A 22,434-nucleotide genomic window follows, 5' to 3' on the forward strand; every position below is an offset into this window, starting at 1 on the left:
TGCGTGTATGTGCGTGAGTATGCGTGAGTGTGTGTTTGTGTATGTGCTTATGTTAGTTGGTGAGTCGTGGCATCAGCATCTACATTCAGCGTCGACGCATCATGCACAGTTGCAAGCAATCAATCAATGCGTCTTCGTCATTACCGTGGGAGTAGCACGCTCTTGTACGCGGCGAGACAGCGGTGACTGCTGCATCGGCTGCGATGTTACAGCTCGTTGCTCCTCCTACCACCAGCATACAGACACATCGTTGTGTGTGTGTGTGTGTGTGTGTGTGCGCATGTGTGAGTATGTGTGTGTGCGCATGTGTGAGTATGTGTGTGTGCGCGTGTGACCATGGGAAATACTTGCCTCTGTGTGTGTGTGTGTGTGTGTGTGCATGTCCGTGTGCATAGGCCCCTGCCCATGTGTGCGTGCAGTGTATCTTGTGCTAGCAACACTGCCTTCCAACAGCTCACCTCCAACACGTTGAACCAGCGCATAACGTGCGGAAAGCGAACGGCAAGCGCAGACTTGAGCTTTTCGCCATCTGAATGTGCACAACACAAGTGGGAGGGTGGAGTGATTTGTGATACAGTGAGGAACTTCAATGAGCTCCACAAGAACAGAAGCACACGTGCACACAAGCAACACAACCCCCAAACACAAACGCACACGCACGCGCGCGCGCAAGCACACACGTACAGAGTGGATCTGAGTTGGCCTGTTCGATGGTTAGGTGCTCCTGACAGGCAACAAAAGCAGTCACGTCCCACGCGCTGGTGCGTTCGCCGCCGACAAAGCGCATGTCAGTGACGGAGAAATAGTCCTCCAGTCGCTGCAGACCTTCATCCGTGCCCAAGTTGGTCATGCAGCCCAAAAACGGCCAGTACTCCTCCCACGACACGCCGGCTAAACGCGCTAGTGCACGCCCTTTGATCTCCATCCCCTTGCATGGGTCTGCCTTGCGCAAGTCCTCCAATTCGGACCACATGTCCACCGTGACCGCGCTCTCAAGATTCGATCGCATCTGCAGCCCTTTGGCCGTCAGCACGGGCGTGCGAATGCCAGCGGGAGTCGGCGGTGCGCTGTGCAGTGGCGTGTTGGTGGAGGTGCTGGTGTGGCTGCTCCCGTGTGTTGCGGCTGCCGCTGTTGTCGCTACAGATGTATTTGTTGCGGCTGTTGTTGCGGCTGTTGTTGCGGTTGTTGTTGCGGCTGTTGTTGCGGCTGTTGTTGCGGTTGTTGTTGCGGCTGTTGTTGCGGCTGTTGTTGCGGCTGTTGTTGCGGCTGTTGTTGCGGCTGTTGTTGCGGTTGTTGTTGCGGTTGTTGTTGCGGTTGTTGTTGCGGTAGTTGTTGTTGCGGTTGTTGTTGCGGTTGTTGTTGGTGTGTCAACAGTACCAGTGCTTGCAGCGGCAGTTGCATCCACTCTCCTGTGGTCTGAAGGTGATGACACCGAGGTCTTGTCCAATGCCAGCGTGAGTGCATCAACATCATCCCCACCATCGCTTCCATCCACATCACCCTCATGAGTGTGGCTGCCTTGGATGCCTGCCAATGGTGCTGATAGCACGGGTGCAGACACAGCCCGCCCGCCCGTCCGCAGCAACAACGACGGAGCAGTCGCCGTCGATGCAGATGTGTCCGCTGAAGGCGCATTTGTTGATGTTGGTGTTGCTGTACCTGTACTGGAAAAAGCGCGTTCTTTCCCCCTTTCCTCCTCCTCCTCCGCCTCCTGCTGCTGCTGCTGCTGCTGTTGTTGTTGTTGTTGTTGTTGGGGTTGTTGTTGTTCGTCGACCTCAGGCAGCGGTTGCATGTCCTTCAGCAGGCTACCCGTGGCATTGCTCACGTTGCCACCACCACCACCACCACCATCACCACCACCACCACCACCACCATCACCACCACCACCACTGCTGCTGTTTTCGCGCATGAGGGCGCCGAATCGTGCCTGCAGTGCAGACATGTCGCTGCGGGACCGCACGAGCGGCGACTGCACTCCGCGCGCAGCACCTGAGGTGGTGATATTCGTGATGATGGTGGTGACGGTGATGATGTGATCATGTGTGTCAACGATAACTGGTACACACACACACATATGCAAACACGCGCACACACGCACACAAGGCACAGGTGGCGCACACACGACACAGCATCACCTGTTGGGCCGCGGCGCCAAAACGACGAGAAGGCGTCCGCTTCGGCTCTTGTCATTGGACCAGCAAACGCGCGAAACTCAGACCTGACACCGTGATTGCATGAACGGGAGTTCATGACGACACACACACACACACACACACACACACACACACACACACACACACACACACACACACACACACACACACACAAAAGGAGTTGAAGAAATGCAGTGGTGGGCCACAGAGGGTGAAGGTGAACAATGCACGAAATAACCGACACGGAACATGACGAGAGTCACCACTATCCCCACCACCAGCATCGGCATGAAGCAACACAACAGGCGACTGACTCTTGTGTTGTCGATTGCATGTACTCTGGACACCACGGCGCCCCAACACGTGTGCGCCGTCCACGGCCAACGAGAGGAACGAACCACCGGCCCGCAATCACGCGTAGCACACGCGCCTGGTGACATGGCGCGACACAGATATACGTGTATGTGTGTGAACGTGCATGTGGTCGTCACGGGCAGTTGGCAGTTGAATTTGTGCTGGCAGTAGTGTTTTGAGTGTTGTGGATAGCATGTGGCACTGACCTTGGTTTCTTCAGGGACGGCACCTTTCACGCGTGTGCATGCAACCTGAGAGTTCAACGTGACAGGTGGTGGGTGGGTGCGTGAGTGCGTGAGTACGTGTGCGTGTTAGTCAGTGTGTGTGCGTGTATGTGTGTGAACAACAGAGCCACAGCATGACAGTCATGTGTGTGTGTGTGTGGAAATACAACTCACGTCAGCCAGTGTGCGATTCCCAAACGCACGCGGAGGGGGCGTACCGCTGCAAAACAACACACAAGTGCACGTATGTGTGTGTGTGAGTGTATGAGTGTGTGTGTGTGTGTGTGCACTCAAGGCGACAGAGCAGCAGCAGCAGCAGCACAAGGAATCAAAGGACGCGTGACAATGAACAACATGCCACACCGACGGCACAACACACCCGAGCAAGTTGAGCAGGAGACGAAGGGTATCAGCGTGGCCGTGTGCACTTGCGAGATGCAGTGCAGTCATGAATGCGTCATCCTCATCCTTCGACGTGCGCCGGCGGGGATCAGCAGGCTGTGCACACGTGCACATGTGTGTGGTGTGTGCGTGTTCGTGTGTGTGAGTGAGAGAGCGAGGGAGTGAGAGCGAGGGAGTAGGACATGGGCATGGCAATCGGTTCACCAACTTCAAAACACCACCAAGCAGCCAAGCACACACACACACACACACACACACACACACACACACACACACACACACACACACACACATACAAAACGCGCACCGGCTGGCCGCGGATGGGGAACATGAGGTACTTGAGGGTGAGCGCCGTTGCGAGGCGATCAATTTCACGCAGCTGTTGGCGATGCACCACGCAACAGCAAGTTAGGGTGCAAAACAATAAGGGGCCCGATGTAACACAAGGGTGGGGTGGGATGAGAAGGCGCGGTGAAGATCGTGGTAGGAACGTGTGAAACAAGGAAGGAAAGAAAGGAGGGTGTATGTGTGGCAAAGCAAAGTTGTGTGCTACCTTGGACTCATCCGGCGTCTTGTCATCGCCAATCAGATCACTCTGCCATGAGACACACCGTCAGATGAGATACACATGACAACACACGAACGCGTTTCACATCATTCCAACCATTCAATACGAATATCCCTCCCAAGTGTGTGTGAAAGTGCAAATCACGCACACAAGTCCAAATTTGTGTCGACATTGCAATACATACGGGAGCACACCACACCACGTCATGCCATGCCACCACCCTTCTTCTCCCTTCGTCCTGGTACAATCACGGCAACACACCTCCACGGCCTCCTGAATTCGGCTGAAGAGGGCGCGAGCAAGTTCCGTTTCCCCGCGAATGGCAATGGCGTGCAGCGGCGTTTCGCTCACAACGTCGTCCTTTGTGTGTGTGTGTGTGTGTGTGCGTGTGTGTGTGTGTGTGTGTGTGTGTGTGTGTGTGCGTGTGTGTGTGTGTGTGTGTGTGTGTGTGTGTGTGTGTGTGTGTGTGTGTGTGTGTGTGTGTGTGTGTGTGTGTGGGTGCGTGTGTTTGGTCGTGTGTGTGGGTGTGTGTGTGTGTGGGTGGGTGTGTACCTCCAAATACAGGTCAATCACCAATCATGCGTTGAACAAGCACGGCCCAAGTTGACAGCAACAAGGAACCATACAACCACACCAAGGAGCCACTAACCGCCTGTGGTTTACGGAGACGGCATGGAAGGGTGTGCTCGTCCTTGATGCTCGATTCAAACAGCAACTTTGGATCGCAAATGAGAGCCTTGAACCTGCAACACGCACGAACGCGCACATGCGTGTGAACATGCGTGAATGTATGCATGTGTGTGAATGCGTATGTGTGTGTGTGAGCGTGTGTGTGTGTACGAGAACTGTGTTCGTCAAACCAGAACCTCGTCTTGCCCCTCCCTCCTCCCCCTCCCCCCCCCCCACACACACAGAGGCACGCCCTCGCGGCGACTCACGTTGCAAGGTCGCTGGTTTCGATCGCTGTCTCAAGCTGCCCCAACTTGGCGCCAAGCCCTTCCCTCCGCGGCGTTGGCACGTGCTCTTCACCAGCACTCACATCTGCCGCCACCTTCGTCTTGTCCTTCACCGGCGTGCTTCTGGCGTCATCATCACCACCACCACCACCATTGGGTGTGATTGGATTGCCCTCTCCATCTTGATCGTTCGCACCACCGACAGCAGCGGCTGCCACTGCGCTGTCCCTTCGCTTCTGCTCGGCCATCGCTGCTTCGCACCACTCCCGTGCTGCCGTCAGCGAGCCAACAGCAACAAACCCGACACTACCGCCCAGCGAGCGCCCGAGTTCACGTGCCAGCGCCTTGGCCTCACGTGCCCGTCGTTCCGTGCATCTGTTCATCGCCGTCAACGCTGCTCGCTTCTCATCCTCAGCTTCAGCGGTGGTGGTGGCAGGGGTGGTGGATGAGGAGGTGGAAGTGGTGGGAGGGACACTGCTGCTGCTGCTGTCGTGGTTGCTGCTGCTGCTGCTGTTGTTGTCGTTGCTGTTGTTGTTGCTGCTACTGTTGCTGCTGTTGGTGGTGCTGGGTTGTTGCTGCGTGGTGTCTGCTGGTGCAACAAAGGAGATGGTGATGCACGGGTTTGTCTTCGCCTCACGGGCCAGTATGGACAGGCGTGAGGAGAAGAAGCGAAGCACCCCTGCTGTGGCATGCGCTGCTGCTGTGGCTGGCGCACTGCCTTGGCCTTTGCTATCGTCTTGCTCTGCTGCTTCATGCTCTCCATGTTGGCCCCCTTCTTCTGATCCTCCCTTGTCTATGATGGCGCTCTCTCGTGCCACTGAGAGCTCTGAGAGCTCTGAGTCCGTGTTGAGGTGGATGGGAGCAGTGTGGCTGAAGAAGGCCATCACCACTGGGTTCGCCAGCAGTCGCAGTCCCTCATCCTCCGACCCAACAACCCGGCAGAACACAATGCCAGGCAGCTCTGTGTGTGTGTATGTGTGTGTATGTGTGTGCATGTGAGTGAGTGAGTGAGTGAGTGTGTGTGTGTGTGTGTGTGTGTGTGTGTGCGCGCGCGCGATTGGATCGCGTGGGTGTGAGGCTGATGCGCAGTGCACACAGCAGCGAGAGAGCGGTGCACACAAGCAGCGTACACACACATACACACATGCGCACACGTGTACCTTCGAGCCGGTCCTGCACGTGTGTGCGCTTGCTGCGTAGGACAGTGATCTTGTACACACCGCCTGCAAGAGACGCCAAGAGGAACAAATGTAAGCACGCAACGCGTGAACGAGACACCCCTTTTGAAAGCCATACACACACTGTGCTTACTTGCGAGGCAGCACTGGTCATCGTCGTCGTCGTCGTCGTAGGGGAGCGAAGAAAGATCAACGGCACGGACATGTGCTCCCTTGAGACGCACGCGCCCAGTGTTCAGCACATCCAACGATGCAATGGCAAAGAACACCGTGTCCTTTGGCTCGGCATTGCTGTCCACATACGCGATGCCCTCTACATACGCGGCGGGGACGCGAGTGTGAGTGAGAAGTGTCACCGGGCACACAGAAGCAGCGCAGACACACACACACACACACACATACGCAGAGGGACAGGCGCCCACACACACACACACACACACACACACACACACACACACACACACACACACACACACACACACAACATACCTTCGTCAAGGCGGGACTTGAGCTTGCGCAGCGCCGTCTTGCGGATAAAGGGGTTGATGAGCTTGACTGCAGTGTAGCTTGTCACCCCCACCTGCTGCAGCTGGCTCGCCAGCTCCTCATTGCTCAGCGCTCCCACATCCATCGTCGAGTGTGTGTGTGTGCCGTTAACGTTGAGTCTTCTGTCTCTCTTCGTGTGGCGTTTTGGTCGCGAAAACTCTCCACAACCTTCAAGATCGAACGTGCTCACATCACACACACACACACACACACACACACACACACACACACACACACACACACACACACACACACACACACACACACACACACACACATGACAGCACGCACGATGCGCATCAGCACGAGCAGGTCCTTCCACCGCGACCGCTTTGTTGTGCATGGAAGCGCTGGCCTCCTTGTGCTGCTGCTTGCGGCCTGGTCATCGCCATCATTGTCGTTCTCCGCGGTGATGGGAACGGAGCACGAGGACGCGCCGACGGTGGTCGTGGACAGATATGGAAACATGCTGGTGGACACGTATCTGCCGGGCAACGCGTCGCGGGAGGAGGCCGGCGACTCGCCGCCGCCACTGCTACCCAAAGTGCGAGTGAACGGGATCGACGTGCACGAGCTGCACGAGCGTGTGCGGCAGCTGGAGGAACAGCTCGGGGCACAGACCGGGTTCTCAAGTCGCTTGCTCGTCCAGCTGGGTGGCGCCGGCGATGACCACGCGTACGCCGGTGCGTTCGACTGGCGAAACGGCCGCGTCTTCATTGGGGGACGCACCGCGAGCGACGTGCCTGGCGCCGTGCTGCTGGGCTTTGTCGCGTGCATGGACCGCGTCACGGGCACGGTCATCTGGCACACCGTGCTCAACTCGACGCGATCCAGCGTGGTGCTTGACATCGCCCTCGATAACGGCTCAACCGAAGACGTGCTGGCGACAGGATTCACATTCGGACCCATTGCTGAAGGCACGATGTTTCACGGCGGCCAGGACAGCTTTGTGGTGCGTCTGGACAGCGATACAGGCGACATTGTGTGGAGCCAACAGCTCGGCAGCGCTGGCGATGAGTCTGGACGGGGCGTTGCCGTAGACACGGATATGCAGCGGGTGTACGTGTCCGGGCACAGCGGCCTCAATGGCGACGGGCACAGCGGGGGAGAGCCGATTGCCCACGCCACCGTGACGTGCTTGCACCTGGCCACGGGCCAAGTGCTCTGGACCAAGACGTTTGACGACAACGACATGCTCAACTCGTTGGCCATTCGCCTTCACCCACGCCGCCACACGCTCGCCGTGGCCGTCACTGGTGAAGCGCCGCTGGCGGGGCACATGCAGGGCTTTGGCGACCTGGACGCCTTCGTGGTCATGATGGACAGTGTGGATGGCGAGGTGCTGTGGGTCAATGGGATTGGCACAGACAAGGCAGAGATCTTACACTCCGTAGCGATCGACGAGACAACTGGCGATGTGTTCCTCTCCGGCACCACGACCGGTACGCTCGCTGCTGCTGCTGGCGAGGACACCACTGACCGCAGCGGCGCTATTGCAACGTTTATTGCGCGGTTTCGTGGCGCGGACGGGCAGCTCATGTGGGTGAGGCAGTTTGGCTCGTCGTCGCACGAAAACAGCAGGTCTGTTGCCGTTGACAGCGCACGGGGCAGCGTGTACATGTGTGGATGGACTCGCTCGCCACTGCTCAACAAGACGTTGGTTGGTAACACAGACTCGTTTGTCATGCAGCTGCGCATGGCATCTGGTGAGCCCGTGCGTGCAGCCATCATTGGCTCGGTGAACGGAGACGAGCTTGGGCAGTCTGTGGTGGTGCACCCCAAGACGGGCGAGGTGTGCGTGATTGGGGACACCTCGTCTGTGGTCACCCCGCACGATCCCATTCTGCCGCTGGTGGGCGGTGCCGGTGGCGGCGGTGGACAGGACGTGTTTGTGCGCTGCTTTGTACGACCAAACTATTCATAGGCATGTGTGTGTGTGCGTGTGCATGTGTGTGCGTGTGTCTGTGTGTGTCTGTGTGTGTCTGTGTGTGCTTGTGTCTGTGTGTCTACATCTCTACGTGCATATCTGTACATTAGAGTGTGTCTTTCTATCAACTCGCCTATATTGGTGTGCTTGTGTGCCTGTATTGGTGTGCTCTTGTGTGCGTGCGTCTGCATGCATTGAGGGAATGTGGCTTCTCCTCTCGTCCCTCCCTTGCACTGACACGACAGACGAACTGTCACGACTCAACCGGAGTTGTAGCTTCCTTCTGTTTATGTATGGGCTCGCGTAATTGAACCGCTGTACGCTGTGAGAACAAGTGTATGCACAACGCGTAAGTCACTCGGGGGGGGGGATTGTGTGATATTGAACATGGGAACGCGTAACTCTTCATCCGCTGCGCGCCAATTCAGTAGCACACTAAGTTCTGGTGTGTGTCTGGAAAGTGTGCACGTCGCAGAAGTTGTGTGTGGGGGGGGATCATTTTGTTGGCGATGGCCCTGAGCTGGAGCCAGCACTCGTCGCAGCCCGAGGTGGCGATGATGATGATGGTTGTGGTGGTGGGGCATCGGAGAGCGAAAGCTCCACTTGATTGTTCGGAGATCCGCACACAGCGTCCACAATCTGCCGTGCCACGGGTGTGGGGCGAGAGCAAGGGGAAAGAGGTGAGCGTGTGAGAACCAAGCATGCACTTGTGAGATGCGCATCTTGAACTCACAAGAGTTGAAACCAACACACATCCACACAAAAGCGCATTCACTCACACATCATTGTGACACACACACGCACACACACACACACGAACAAGCGTATTCACGAACAACCACACAAACAAGCGACCAAGCAAACATGCCTTCGAGTTCACGAACACACATCATGACACCGCAACAACAACAGCATCTGGTACCTGCTGGTGTGTGAGATTCGTCGCTGGTGTTCCGTTGACCGCCATGACAAGGTCGCCTGCCCTGACACCGCACGACTCTGCGTGTGACCCAGGCTTCACGCCACGCACAATTGTCACGTGCTTCCCCGTGCTCTCATCAGGTGTGCTGCGGAGTGCAAGCCCGTAGCTCTGTCATCGCATAGAAAGATAAGCAAACACAAGAGTGAGAGTGGCACAACGGTGACTTCGGACTGGTCGGGGGGTGGACGCTTTGTACTGGAAAAGAGCAGGCAGACGTTATGCGTGCAAGCAAGGAAAAATGCATTCAACAGGCACAGCGGCACGCTCCTCCCCTTGCACAAAAACATGCAGATATACGCACATGAACACGCGCACGCACGCATGAACGAACGCACGCACGCTCATAAACATGCCGCCGTACCGAGCTGCCGCGTCGAATAATAACGTGTCGTGCGCTGGTGGAGGAAGAAGGACCACCGCTGCCATTCACAGGACTCTCTGTTGCTGGACGGGCAAACAATAGCGACAGCGTTCCTTGCTATCATGTGTGCAGATGGCAATGCGCCCGAAAAGAGGGAGGCGAGTGGAGGAATTTGGTGGAGGGGGGAGGTGAGGGTGAGGGTGAGGGTGGGGGGTGAGGGTGAAGTACAGCACGTTAAACCACAGCAGAGTGCACGCAGCGTCTTAGCAGATGCACGCACACACACACACACACAAGCACGCGCACGCACGCATACATACACACACACGCACCTGAGCAATGGCATCGGTGATAGAGGAGGAGAGGAGAGAGCACACGGCGGCAAACCGCATCCTGCTCACGTCGCGATGGTTGATGCGCAAGAGAACATCTCCACGCTGCAGGCTGCTCGTCTTGCCAAGCGTGAACGAGGGGAACACGCTTTGCACCTGGTCACGATTCGGAGTGTGAAAATACCAACAGCATCAATAGGATATGAGCATATGGAGATGTGAGGTGTCACGGATCAGTGACGCGCACGTGATTATGGCACAGTTGCTGGGCAGATGTATTCACATGCACAACCACACACACACACAACCACGTTCCACACACACACACACACACACACACACACACACACACACGCACACACGCACACACACAACCACGTTCCACGCACACACACACACACAATATCACGTTCCACAAACGCACGAATCCTCACCAGGGTGTAGTCGTGTTTGTGGCCCTCCAATTTTCCAGGGGCAAAATCAATCCCAAGACCCGTCACTGTGACATGTAATCATCATGTTATCATCATCAGCAATCCCATCATCAGCAACCCAATCAACAACGATAACAACAACAGCAGCAGCAGCAGAATTGTGAGTGGATGTGATACGAGATCAGTTTACATCACATCACAACGCCACGCCCTCACTCATGCCCGGGCATTTCAAAGACACAACAGGATAAGCAAACCATGGACCGTCCATCAGAAAACGCATGCAACCCGTGTAACGTCCACACCTCTCAAGTTGAATTCGACGTCGACGCGAATGATTTCCATATCTTCCAACGAAGCGCGGCGGCGAACGGGCGGCGCCTGTGGAGACCTGTTCTTCCACGCCTTTGCAACGATGCTCTCAGCCTCGTAATCCTATCGTGCATGGACAACACAATGGCACAACCCAGCGTGTGGGTGAGCTGCATTGACTCGCCACGACAGACGAAAACACTGACGCAAGCACGCGAAAGAAACGCACGCACACACACACGATACACGATACACGATACACGATACACGATACACGATACACAACCACAACCGCACACACATAACCGCACACCATGCCTCTCACCTCTGAGAGCGCGGGCATATTGACCATGGGCTGTCGGCGGGACGCTGGGGTTTGTCGCGAGCCCGTGCCATCATCACTCTTCCACAGGTGCGCGACCTTGCTGTCCACGTCCAGGTTTGGCATGGGCTGTGTGGATGCACCGCGTGAACTTGTCAGCGACGACGGGCTGGTGGGTCGCTCGCCACTGCTCGTGGTCGCGGTGATGGACGAGCACACACCGTCCTCGCTCGACAGCAGCGAGTGGTCCGATGTCACAGAACGCGATTTGGTTCGCGAGCGTGAACCTTTGCGGCGCTTGCCCGTGTTGGGCCGCGAGCCTGACGCGCGTGTCGACACACGTGGGCTCCGCCTTTCCGCCGAAGCAGATGAAGCAGAGGACGGCTTGGGCGGAGGGGAAGGCAACGCCACCCACACACGCTCATCATCATCTCCGCTTCCACATTCTTCATCCACCTGCTGCTGCTGCTGCTGCTGCTGCTGCTGCTGCTGCTGCTGCTGCTCGTTGCTCTTGCTGGTTGGCTGCGTGGCCATACCGACCGTCTCCGCCTGGCCTCTGTCGGCCGCAACAGCTGCTGGTTGTGGTGACGCGTCTGTCACCGGTGTCGCTGAGGAGGAGGAGGAATTGGTGGTGGTGGCAGGTGTGGTGGTGTCGATACCAGCGCCACCGCTGGGCCGAGTCGGTAGTTGCCGACGATGTTGCTGCTGTTGCTGTTGTTGTTGGAGTTGTTTGTGTTGTTGGTGTTGTTGAGAATGTGCTTCGCTTGTTGAGCGCGAAGTGGGGTTGCTGCCTTGCTCCCGCTGCTGTGGGGCAGCTGTCTCGTTGGTTTCTGCGTCTGCGCTTGCTTCGCTCTCCCCTTCAGCATCATCATCATCATCGTCATCATCGTCGTCGTCGTCGTCATCGCTACTTGTGCCATCCTCGGCCTCCCGGTCCATCGCCATCTGCTTGATGCGATCGAATCTGGTTGCACACGAGGTAATGGCACGGCGGTGAGGCAATTCGAGGTTAACATCATGTTTGGAGTGCAGATGTACATGACAAGGCCCTTTCACGCGCGCAAGTGCCAACAGCCACTTGTGCTTGCACACACACACACACACACACACACACACACACACACACACACACACACACACACACACACACACACACACACACACACACACACACACACACACACACATTTACACATACGAACCGTTGTGTGTCGTGCTTGACGGTGAGCGTCAGGTGCGCCGAGTCCCGCATGAGTGTCTGCACCTCTGTGAGCATGACATGCGCCACATCGACGTTGTTGATGAACAGAATCTCATCGCCCACCACAAGTTGCCTGCAAGCACGCGCTGGGGAGTTGGCGTGGATGCCCAGAATGAAAATGCCTGCATGCATGCGAGTGTGCAATTGCAAAGGATTGGAACAACAGGTGAGTATATGTGTGTGTGCGTGTGTGTGTGTGTGTGTGTGTGTGAATGTGAATGTATGCTCGAAGCGAAGGAAACAAAACACTCAAAACAAACGCAATCAACCAACAAACAACACACAAACACACAGCACGACGCACACAAGTGCGTGGCATCTCACCCAGTGGGTCTTCTGCCGTGTGCGGGCCTAAAAGCACCATGCCATATCCACTGTCTCCAGACGACAGTGGAACTGATGCGCGTTTGCAGTACAAATAACAACATGCGCAACAGGACCATGCATCCAATGAAGTGAGACTTCATGAACCGGTGACGTCAGACACGCACACCCCACACCCCCTCAAGTGCACTCACTCCAGCAAACAATGCACGCGAACAGATTAATGCATGCATGCAGGATCAAGAGTTCATCATACCCATTCGGAGGCTGCCAGGCGGAAGCTGAAGAGCCGGTACAGCACAAACACCAGAAAAGTACACACACACACATCAAACTGGTGAGCAAAGTGCTAGATGACACGTTGTACTGTGATGGTGCGAAAATGTGACGGTATGATGTTGTTACATCATATTATGGTGCGATCACACAATTCGAAAGCCCACAGCGAATGGGCAAAATTCCAGAGAGATTGACAGGACGTTGTGTGGGACAATGCAGCACACACCGGGATTGGGCTCTGCATGATCTCGTGTGCTTCGGCAGCGGTGCTTCGATCGTGATCCCCAGTGACGCGCTGCTCTTGATGTTCTTGCTGCGCTTGTGTGGGTGCCACTTCTTCTGCAATGGAGGCGTGCGTGTGTGCGCGTGTGGGCAGCGGGATGGGACGCTGGCGGCTTGCAATCTTCAGTTCGCCCGTGGATGCATCACGTGAGCCTGGAAGCAATTTCTGCTCCAGCAAATCGCTTGGTCGCCGAGAGGACCATCCGGAATGTGTTCCAAACAACGCCTCCGCCTTCTGCCACGACGCTGTATGACGTGGTGTATGTGTGTTTGCGATTGTGTATGATTGTGTGTGTGTGTGTGTGATTGTGTGTGTGATTATGTGTAATTGTGTGTGATTATGTGTAATCATTGTGTGTGCGTGCGTGTGTGGTTGTGTGTGCGTGAATACGATTGCGTGCCGGCAAACACTGTCAGGTCAAAGGTTGTGGATGATGCAACATCGCCGACACCACTTCAACTCACGCGCTCGGTGCCTTGGAGAGAGTGACGGCGGAACTTGGTGCTCCAGGTGCTGTCGTGTCATTTCCACTGCACGCGTAGACGTGCGCGAGTGCGCATGCAGTGAGTGGCTTGGCTCACCACAGCCGTGGTACTGCAAGAAAGAATACAACAGCAAGCAGTAACAGCGCCCTCAAGAACAACACGTGGCATGCAACACATGTGTGTGACATACCCAAGTCTTGTGCTCCGCGCAAGTGGGAAAACTCTACCATATTGACAGGTGGCGCCTCCTGCAAGAGCGCAACCACGTGTTTCATGCAGGCAACATGTCAGCAACACCTTGCCAATCAGCACCAGCATCACTACACTACACATGGTAGAGCAGAACCTCCACTAACATTTGGTACACAGCAGTCAACAGCAGCCACACCAACACACGGTCGCACGCGCACACACACATTCATTCGCACACACGCGCGCGCATGCACACACACACACGCACACACACACAAGCGCGCGCACACACACACACACACACGCGCACATACACACGCCCACACACAAGCACACAAGCACACGCACGTCGTGTTCTTTTGACGCAACAAGCGTTCGAATGAGGAAGAAGCGGAGTGTGAACCCAACAGCAATCGCGTCAATCGCAGGCGTCATGTCATCGGTATCCACCAAGCAGTGCTCGTTGACGTACAACAACACATCGCCAGGCAAGAGGCCGTGTGGGCTGTGCTGATCTGTGTTTGCACTGTTGGGTTCGTTGTCACCAAGTCGTTGCGACTTGGGCTCGTGTGCATTGTGCCCAGTGTCGCTGTGGCTCCCGCTGTACTCCGTATTAGTGTCGTTGTGGGCCAAGTGAGTACGGCTGGTGTCGAGAAAGGACGATGCTGGGTGAGTTGTCGGGGGAAGAGCATTGCTCGCCACACTGTCCACCACCAAACACGTGTGTTCGCTGTTGGGGATCTTGTCTGGATGCACTTGCACCAGCGGCATCGCCTACAATGCGTGATGACAACAATAATGAGATTAAAGGCAAGGTGTCAGCTTGTCAGGACACAAGAGGCTCATGCAAGGAAGACATGTGGACGCAGCAACAAACGTACACATGTTCACTCGCGACCGCTCGCGCACGCATAACTACACAAACGAAAAAACGCACAGGTACAAGCAAACAATCACAAGAACACACACGCACCTGTGGAATGTGTTGAATGGTCATGGCCACAAGCTGCTTTGGAGCTCTGCCGTCGCCACCGCCATCATCATCATGGTCACATTCGCGACCAACGATCAAGATGAAAGCATCATCCGCCTTATGCAGGAGCCGTAGCACGTCCTCGCGTGGCATGCCAAAGAGAGGCGTGTTGTTGAAGCCAAGCAGGCAATCGCCAATCTGCAAGCCAACGTCACGCATCATGGAATCCTTGGCCATTGCATGCACACGAAGGTAGTGCAGGTTGGGGTTGGCTGTGGACACACATGTGCGGCGTGCAGTTGAAGTGTTTGGATGGGGCGAGGGTTCAATGAAGTGTGAGCAAGACACGAAGAGACATGACACAAGTACTCCCATGCACGAAAACCAACTCAGCTGCCAAATAGCCAGCCACAGCAGTGGGAATCGAAAAACACACAAACACGTACACACACACACAGCATACACACGCATACACGCAGCTTTACCTGCAAGGTGGGCTGGGTAGCCGCTCAACACGGTATCAGCGACAGAAACACCAAATGACTCGCTGGTGCGTGCAGGCACGCGAAAGACCAAAATGTCGTGGCTGGTAAACGGGGTGGCCTGGATTGAAACCAAGGAGTTCACGGGGTTGAGGGTCGTGGTAGTGAGTAAAATTGGAGCAGAAACAAAGCAAGCATGTTAATGCGATGACAACACACGATGACAACACACGATGACAACACACGATGACAAGACAATGTCGACGGGGGACGTGCCCACCTAACACAACAACACAGTCGACACATAACGAAGCATGTTCACTTACCGAGAGGATTGTGGTTCGCAATCCATTGGCCTCGCTGGTGCTCATGAATGAGGTGTCGTGCGTGTCATGTTCAGGATCTGCGCCATCATGCCCGTATTCGTATCCATCGGCATCACGCATTGTGTACATGTGATCGCCGCTTCCTTCGCCATAACCATAGTCACCACGGCCATCACCATCCACGTCGTCGCTGCCACCATCGCTGATGTACCCAACACCCTCTGGGCGGGATGCTGCGTGCTGGCTGAACGCATACGCCACATCCTTGTGCCACTCCTCCATGTACGCCAGCCTGTCATCCTCCCGACTGTGCGTGTGTGTGTATGTGTGGGGGGGGGGTGGCAGGGACGTTGTCAGTCAAGCTTGACTGTCGTCAGTGCGGATTCTGGTGGCAACTACAAAGCACGGACGCAGGCGCCACACCTGGCAACTGATTCACATGGCCACCACCACCCCCACCACCACCACCAGTACCAGCATCAGCATCGCTTCAATTGCACCCACCTTGTTCTGAGGGCGCGGTTCAGGTTGTAGGAGAGGGAGTCAAGGACAGTTGGATCAGAGGGCGGTTGCAGCACGATGGCGGAATTGTTGTGCACGTGTGAATGCGCCGTGCTTGTGTCTGTGATGTTGCCGTTGACGTCCGCTGCGGAGGATGCTGAAGACACTTTCCGTCGTGCAACCACCAGCGACACCTAACGAGGTGTCATGAAAGATGATGGTGGACAGTATGACACACACACACACACAAAAAAAAAAAAAAAAGACAGGAAAATGTGAGCTGGAAAGGTATGGGGGCAAAATGGTGTTCGCGTCCGCCGCACTCACACTCACACTGTGCGCTTCAGCAGAGCAATCAGCACACCCGCACTCACACTCACACTCGACATGCGTACAGTTTGGCCGGAAGCTTTGAGGAGGGTGATGGCGGAGTCATACGTGTCGTCGACAACATTCATGCCCTCAATATTAATAATCTGATCCCCAACCCTGTCAAAGAAGCAAAGGATCAAACGCACCCCGTGCGAAAATCGATCATGTGAGAGATTACGGTACAAGCTAAGGTCGCACATACCTTTAAAGACAAACAACACGTGCACACACGTACACACACAACACACAAGCAAACACACACACACACACACAAACACACACACAACACACAAGCACGCACGCACGCACGCACGCACGCACACACCTAATTGCTTTGCAGCGATCGCATGCACCGCCCGGAACAATGTCGGCGATGAAGACGCCCTGTGAACCAACGTGAACGTCCTCGCCCTCCAATCCCGCCACTGTCATTCCAAATCCTTCGCCATCTCTCCGCTCAATCTTTGCGTGGACAAGATCAACCTGCTTTGCTTCCTGTGCATCTGTCGCTGTGATGGATGAGAACGTGTGTTGACGCGTACATGCATGTATGTGTATGTATGTGTATGTGTGTATGTGTGTGTGTGTGCTTTTAATGTGAGTGGAAACACAAGCCCGCAGGTGTACTTGATTGGTGGACGAGTGTATTCGAGCGTGCTTGCAGTGTTGTGTGCGTATGTACGTGGCAAAGGTGAGTGTGACATGACATCTCGATCAGGAATGCTGTGTACAAGTCAAGCGGCACTCACAAGATTCGCCGGCTGCGTGCCCATTCAGTGTCAGCGCTGGATGTGACGCGGCTGCAAAGGGGAGGAATGCAAGCAAGCACGTGAAGAACACCAAAGTCATGAGACCACGTCGCTGGCACTGCTCCAAACACCCTGTGCATGTTCCACTCCCAACAATCACACACTCGCACCCGCATGCAAGAGCAGATCAGATGAACACAGAAAACAAAGCACACAAAAGCGCAGGTCAGTCACACCGTGACGCGACGGTGAAAACGTGAGGCTGAGCTGAGGTTGGCTTCTGTGTTGGCTGAGGAGAACAAGAGAATGCGACCACCAAGCCAGCGTGAGAAATGTGTGTGTGTGTGTGTGCAGTGGGTGGTTGAGACGTAGCACATATGCCTGCACAGGCTCACGCGTGCACAAGCACACACAACCACGACATGCACACATGTTCACTCACACCACAAATCACTCTCACTCACACACAACCGCTCACACTCACTCACTCCCTCACTTCCTCACTCCCTCACTCCCTCACTCCCTCACTCCCTCACTCCCTCACTCCCTCACTCACTCACTCACTCACTCACTCACTCACTCACTCACTCACTCACTCACTCACTCACTCACTCAAACATACACAAGCACAAATACGTGAGCCTGCTGTGTGATATCTGCAGGCATAAGCTCAATGGTTCAAAGGCCATACCTTGGCAAGAGGTGTGCGCTTGTGCGGCTGAGCTCCTCTTGCACAAACGCAAGATCGTTGTACCGGGCAGCGTGGGCCAACTGCGCAACGGTTGCATGCAAGCAAACAGACATGCACGAGCAAGGTGTGTGGAGGAGCTAATGGTGTGTTCTTCAATAGCGTACGTCCCACAACGATAAAACAAACACACACAAGTGCAGCCACACAGTGCTCCTGTCTCTCCCCCTGCACTGACCATGGTATCGTGGATGGTGGCTGGGTCCTTGACAGCGGCCGTTGCCAGCAGCGCCGCCGTGTGCTGCACATCCGCTTCCGATTGGTCCCTAGTAGTTGTGGTGGTGGTGGTGGTGGTGGTGGTGGTGGTGGTGGTGGTGGTGGTATTGGTGGTGGTGGTGGTGGTGGTATTGGTGGTATTTGAGATGGTGTTCATGTAAGACAGGTGAGGGAGTCGTCAGCACATACAAGCACGCACACACGCACACGCACGCACACAATCACACTGCAAGATGTGACTGTATTCACACCTTGCGAAGGTGATGTGGACGGTTCCTGGCGCGTTCAGGGCGTCTTGTGCTCCGTCAACGTTGGCGTCGCTCTGTGCACCATCAGGCAACAATTCAAACCAGCGAGCATACCTGTGTGAGAACTTAAGCTTACCACCGCAGAGCACTCGTTCCTATGCATAACTGTGCCGCCTGCACTCAAACCACGGCGTGTGACCCCACAACTCACCACACCCTTGCCGTTGATGGCAAGAACGGTATCTGCGTGCCGCAGTCGCCCATCAATCGCTGCCGGCAGCCCCGGCGTTAAATGCTGCACAGGCGATGGTGATGATGATGATGAGGAGGAGGAGGAGGAGGGGGAGGAGGAGGAGGAGGAGGAGGAGGAGGAGGAGGAGGAGGAGAAGGAGGAGGATTCACAGAAGACACGCAGTGTTGCACATGGTGAGTTTTGCAAGTGTGGGGACATGCATTCATACGTGCCACATGCAGATCAAGCAACTATGCTGGCGCTGTTTTCGTACCGAGACGATGATTTCGCCCATATCCGTTGGTGACAGCTCGATACCGGTTCCAAACGAGTCGGCTACCAAGCTGCAAGCAATAGATCAATCAAACAAACGACCGTGCACGCAACCCAAGCAAGCAAACAGGCAGTGACAGCGTGTGGGGTGAGTGTGCCAAATAGGTTATTGGCGAGATGGAAATGTGTCACCTTACCAGCTCACTTTCGTGGCAGCCAACAAATGTGACATTATAGCGCGCCTGGCATGACAACTCACGTGATTGTGGACACCATACGGGAAGTGCTTGTGGCGTCTGGAGTATCGCTGGCTTCCTGGCGCTTTGGCGAGTGGAACAGTAGCGCCTGCTGGCTCCCTACATATCGCAAGTTGCGTTGCAGGTGAGCGCATGTGCATGTGTTTTTGTAGTTTGCAAGCAGTTTGCAATACGCTCGCTGGCTTGTTTGCGCGTGTGCGTGAATGTGCGAATACGAGGGCAAGGACGTGCAGTCGGTGATGCTGGCTGAACGACACATCAAACGGATCAGATGTACAAACAGGCACGACAACCTTGACGAGCATCGATGGCATTGTGTCTCCACACTTGCAGCGTGATCTGCTTTGTCTTGCCTATCATACCGGCAGAAGTGCACAGATGTACAAACACACACGTGAGGGTCGGCGTCTCGTAAAAGGCACGCACGCAGAGCAGACAGGGCTTGGCGTCGACATCAGCAACAAAACGACATCAGCAATAAAACACAACAGAACCCATTGTTCAGGAGTGCAAAAGTATGTGAACTGACCCGCGTAGTGAAGCGCACGCAGTGCTGCGTTGGTTGGCTTGTTCACAACCCATGCATCGTTCACTCTAACGACCTGTAAAATGCATGCACGCAGCATGTTGAGTGTTGTTGCCGCCATGGGAACGCAACGAAGTGTTTGTGTATGAGTGTGTGTGTGTGTGTGTGCGTGTGTGTGTGCGTGTGAGCGACCACATGCAGCAAGATCAACAAAAAAAGGGGGGGAGAAGCCCTGTGACAGTGCTGTATTCACACACGCACACACACACACACGCACACACACACACATGCACGCACGCACACACACAAACACACACATGCAGACCTGATCGTATTTCTGTACTGTGGTGTCGTGGGCCAGCCTCCCGCTGGGATCAATCCAGTCCACAAACACGCCGCTCGCTGTGACGAGCAGACGCTGGATGCGTGGCGGCAGGTCGCCATACTCTGTACATTGGTTGTTTCAACCATGAACCAAAAGCATAAAGGGTGGTGTGACGTGAGACCGCTCAGTCGTGAGCAACGCAATGCCACAACACGCCCTACAAGCACAGAACCACACAGCACAACAGCTATTCGGTAATGATGCATCATGCCATGAGCGAAGCGTACCAATCAGCGTGCAGCCGAGATCAGGTGAGGAGCAGTTGAGCGTACACTCAAAGGACTGGCAGAAAGGCGGCGTCTCGTGGTGCTGTGTCTCTTTGTGCTTCTCCTTTTTGCCCTGCTTGTGCTTCTTGCGTCGTCTCTTCTCCTTCTTGCTTGTTGGAGACGGCTGCTGCTGCTCCGTTGCATTGTGTGATTGCGGGTGTGGTGCGTTGTTTGCCTTCCGCTTGGCCACCTGTCCGCTGTCCCGGCCCTGGGGCGCTGCTGCAGCCACATGTTGCACAGCTTCATCAACCGCAACGGTCTCCTCGCCGCCGCCACCGACGCCGCTGGTGCTGCTGTTGCTTGCGCCTTGAGGCTGCCCCTGCTCGTGTTGTTGTTGATCTCTCTGCTGCACGATCTGGCCAATTCGGCGCCCCGCCTCCTCCTCGTTCTCCACCACCTCGTTCATGTGGCTTGCTCTGCCAACATCATCGTCAGCCGTCACCACTCCATGCGTGCCCTCCTCGTCTTCCTCCCCTTGCGCCGCCCTGGCGCCCTTCCGTCTCCACAATCGCTTCATCTCCGCTTGTATCCAGCTCTGCAGCTCTGCGTCTGTCTTGGTGTAAATGAAGCGTGTGTCTTGCTTCTTGCTTGCTTGCTTGCTTGCAGGCACACACAGTCTTCCCTCGCTCGCTCGCTTCTTGTCATTTATTCATTATTTGCACATCGAATTTGCAAAACAAAACAACAAACAACAACAATAGAACAATCCTGAACCTTTCACCCAAGCACCCATGTTCTTTCTCGTGGTGCCTGTGGTGCCTGTGGTGCAGTCGTCCCTTCCCTTCTTCACTTCAGTCCCTTCTTCACTTCAGTCCCTTGTACCGTCAGGTTGTGGGCAGCGTGCACTGCGTGGAGAAGAACCCTTGCTCTGCAGCAAGGTAGGCATTGAAGGAAGCCTGCCACGCAGCCACCTCGTCTTGGTGGGCGAGCAAATCTGCAATGTGTTTGCGTTGGTTTGGTTGGTACAGCATTAGGGATAAGAGTGAGAAACGAGGACGTGACAACATTTCTAGAATAGTATAGCATGCGCAAGCGCTGAAGGCTTGACACAGCAACTCCCGAGAGACAACCACGTGAACACACAAACACACACACGCGCGCGCGCGCACACACACATTTTCACACACACATTTTCACACACACACGCACACACACACACCTTCACACACACACACATGTTCACTCACACGCACACACAAGCACACCTTGGTGGAAGCAAGCGATGTCGTGTTGGTACTGTTCGTGTTGCAGAATGTAGAGGCTGCTGGCGTGCTGGTACTCATGCTCTGCACTGGACAGACAGACGGGACAGCACGACGGCGCTGCTCCAATCCCGCTCTCATCGGCAAGCGGTGGATAAAACACCTCTTCGCCAACGTCACAGCCAGCCACATGCGGCAACTCAGGGCATTCGCATCCAGCGCGTAACAGTGTCCACTCGACCTTGTTGTCAGCAGCAACACTGGTGTTGAACGCCGCCAGCAGCGCATCCCTCAGCAGCTGTGTCGCCGCGTGTGTGCCGCCAGCAAGCACTGACACGTCAATGGAGACCGTTCCGTTGATCACTTGTGTCGTATCAGCTGCCCTTGTGACGCGCATGTGCTTTGTGGTGGTGCCTGGAATGGCATCGTCGAACCTGGAGAGGAGGTGCTCATATCCACCCATTGCCGCCAGTTCCGTCTCGCTAGCCAGCACCACAACGCGCAGCACAACCCCTGTCAACAAAGACACGTGCGCGGGTGATGGTGTGTACGCAAAAATACATGAGTTCATGAATGACACACAAGCATGCGGAGCGTTCACTGTGTTTGCTCGTGTGTATGCCGTTTGGATGTGTGTGCACTATTCTTACATGCTTCTTCCCCTCTTGCATTCCCCCATTTGTCTGCGTGTGTGCGTGCGTGCGTGCGTGTGTGTGTGTGTGTGTGTGTGTGTGTGTGTGTGTGTGTGTGTGTGTGTGTGTGTGTGTGTGTGTGTGTGTGTGTGTGTGTGTGTGTGTGTGTGT

The 22,434-nt window shown here is 55.4% G+C and overlaps 4 protein-coding genes across 4 annotated transcripts in view; 1 reads left to right on the forward strand and 3 right to left on the reverse strand.

The window, feature by feature from the left end:
- PTSG_08855 (kinase subdomain-containing protein) overlaps window positions 1-6,466 on the reverse strand; it is a gene marked incomplete at its 5' end in the record, with an annotated part of 8,455 nt that extends 1,989 nt beyond the window's left edge. The window contains 16 exons of the mRNA XM_004990185.1: window positions 145-225; window positions 459-529; window positions 685-1,989; window positions 2,136-2,218; window positions 2,468-2,583; window positions 2,714-2,758; window positions 2,906-2,951; window positions 3,111-3,229; window positions 3,441-3,512; window positions 3,687-3,728; window positions 3,963-4,061; window positions 4,351-4,444; window positions 4,640-5,618; window positions 5,818-5,880; window positions 5,969-6,148; window positions 6,325-6,466. Of these exons, the coding sequence (XP_004990242.1) occupies window positions 145-225; window positions 459-529; window positions 685-1,989; window positions 2,136-2,218; window positions 2,468-2,583; window positions 2,714-2,758; window positions 2,906-2,951; window positions 3,111-3,229; window positions 3,441-3,512; window positions 3,687-3,728; window positions 3,963-4,061; window positions 4,351-4,444; window positions 4,640-5,618; window positions 5,818-5,880; window positions 5,969-6,148; window positions 6,325-6,466 (3,537 nt within the window). The remainder of the gene's footprint in view (window positions 1-144; window positions 226-458; window positions 530-684; window positions 1,990-2,135; window positions 2,219-2,467; window positions 2,584-2,713; window positions 2,759-2,905; window positions 2,952-3,110; window positions 3,230-3,440; window positions 3,513-3,686; window positions 3,729-3,962; window positions 4,062-4,350; window positions 4,445-4,639; window positions 5,619-5,817; window positions 5,881-5,968; window positions 6,149-6,324) is intronic.
- Window positions 6,467-6,673: 207 nt separating this feature from the next.
- Window positions 6,674-8,361, forward strand: PTSG_08856 (uncharacterized protein; the record flags this gene model as incomplete). The annotated part of the gene is made up of 1 exon (XM_004990186.1): window positions 6,674-8,361. The coding sequence occupies one exon, from the start codon at window positions 6,674-6,676 to the stop codon at window positions 8,303-8,305; it is 1,632 nt and encodes a 543-aa protein (XP_004990243.1). The 3' UTR covers window positions 8,306-8,361.
- Window positions 8,362-9,197: 836 nt separating this feature from the next.
- PTSG_12804 (uncharacterized protein) lies at window positions 9,198-20,981 on the reverse strand (the record flags this gene model as incomplete). Its single annotated transcript, XM_004990187.1, has 30 exons — window positions 20,391-20,981; window positions 20,104-20,225; window positions 19,782-19,854; window positions 19,546-19,605; window positions 19,255-19,351; window positions 18,997-19,066; window positions 18,702-18,785; window positions 18,494-18,564; window positions 18,205-18,292; window positions 17,970-18,049; window positions 17,515-17,567; window positions 17,279-17,329; window positions 16,855-17,038; window positions 16,553-16,646; window positions 16,161-16,351; window positions 15,657-15,963; window positions 15,334-15,451; window positions 14,849-15,120; window positions 14,224-14,649; window positions 13,874-13,931; window positions 13,663-13,728; window positions 13,142-13,443; window positions 12,893-12,917; window positions 12,637-12,708; window positions 12,254-12,434; window positions 11,055-12,015; window positions 10,723-10,852; window positions 10,418-10,482; window positions 9,984-10,139; window positions 9,198-9,398 (listed from the first exon to the last, which is right to left on the reverse strand). Exons 1-30 carry the CDS (start codon window positions 20,944-20,946, stop codon window positions 9,198-9,200), a joined length of 5,214 nt encoding a protein of 1,737 aa, XP_004990244.1. The 5' UTR covers window positions 20,947-20,981.
- Window positions 20,982-21,059: 78 nt separating this feature from the next.
- Window positions 21,060-22,146, reverse strand: PTSG_08859 (uncharacterized protein). The gene is made up of 2 exons (XM_004990188.1): window positions 21,635-22,146; window positions 21,060-21,363 (listed from the first exon to the last, which is right to left on the reverse strand). The coding sequence occupies exons 1-2, from the start codon at window positions 22,092-22,094 to the stop codon at window positions 21,254-21,256; spliced, it is 570 nt and encodes a 189-aa protein (XP_004990245.1). The 5' UTR covers window positions 22,095-22,146; the 3' UTR covers window positions 21,060-21,253.
- Window positions 22,147-22,434: the final 288 nt, after the last annotated feature.

The sequence above is a fragment of the Salpingoeca rosetta genome (assembly GCF_000188695.1).
Source record: "Salpingoeca rosetta unplaced genomic scaffold supercont1.25, whole genome shotgun sequence".
Taxonomy (NCBI): Eukaryota; class Choanoflagellata; order Craspedida; family Salpingoecidae; genus Salpingoeca; species Salpingoeca rosetta.

What these genes read in the sequence shown, in the direction of transcription:
- PTSG_08859 (XM_004990188.1), bottom strand. Translation starts at nt 22,094, where the DNA reads ATGGGTGGATATGAGCACCTCCTCTCCAGGTTCGACGATGCCATTCCA. An exon ending in CATCGCTTGCTTCCACCAAG is followed by an intron (nt 21,364 to 21,634) that starts GTGTGCTTGTGT and finishes AACACATTGCAG; the next exon opens with ATTTGCTCGCCCACCAAGAC.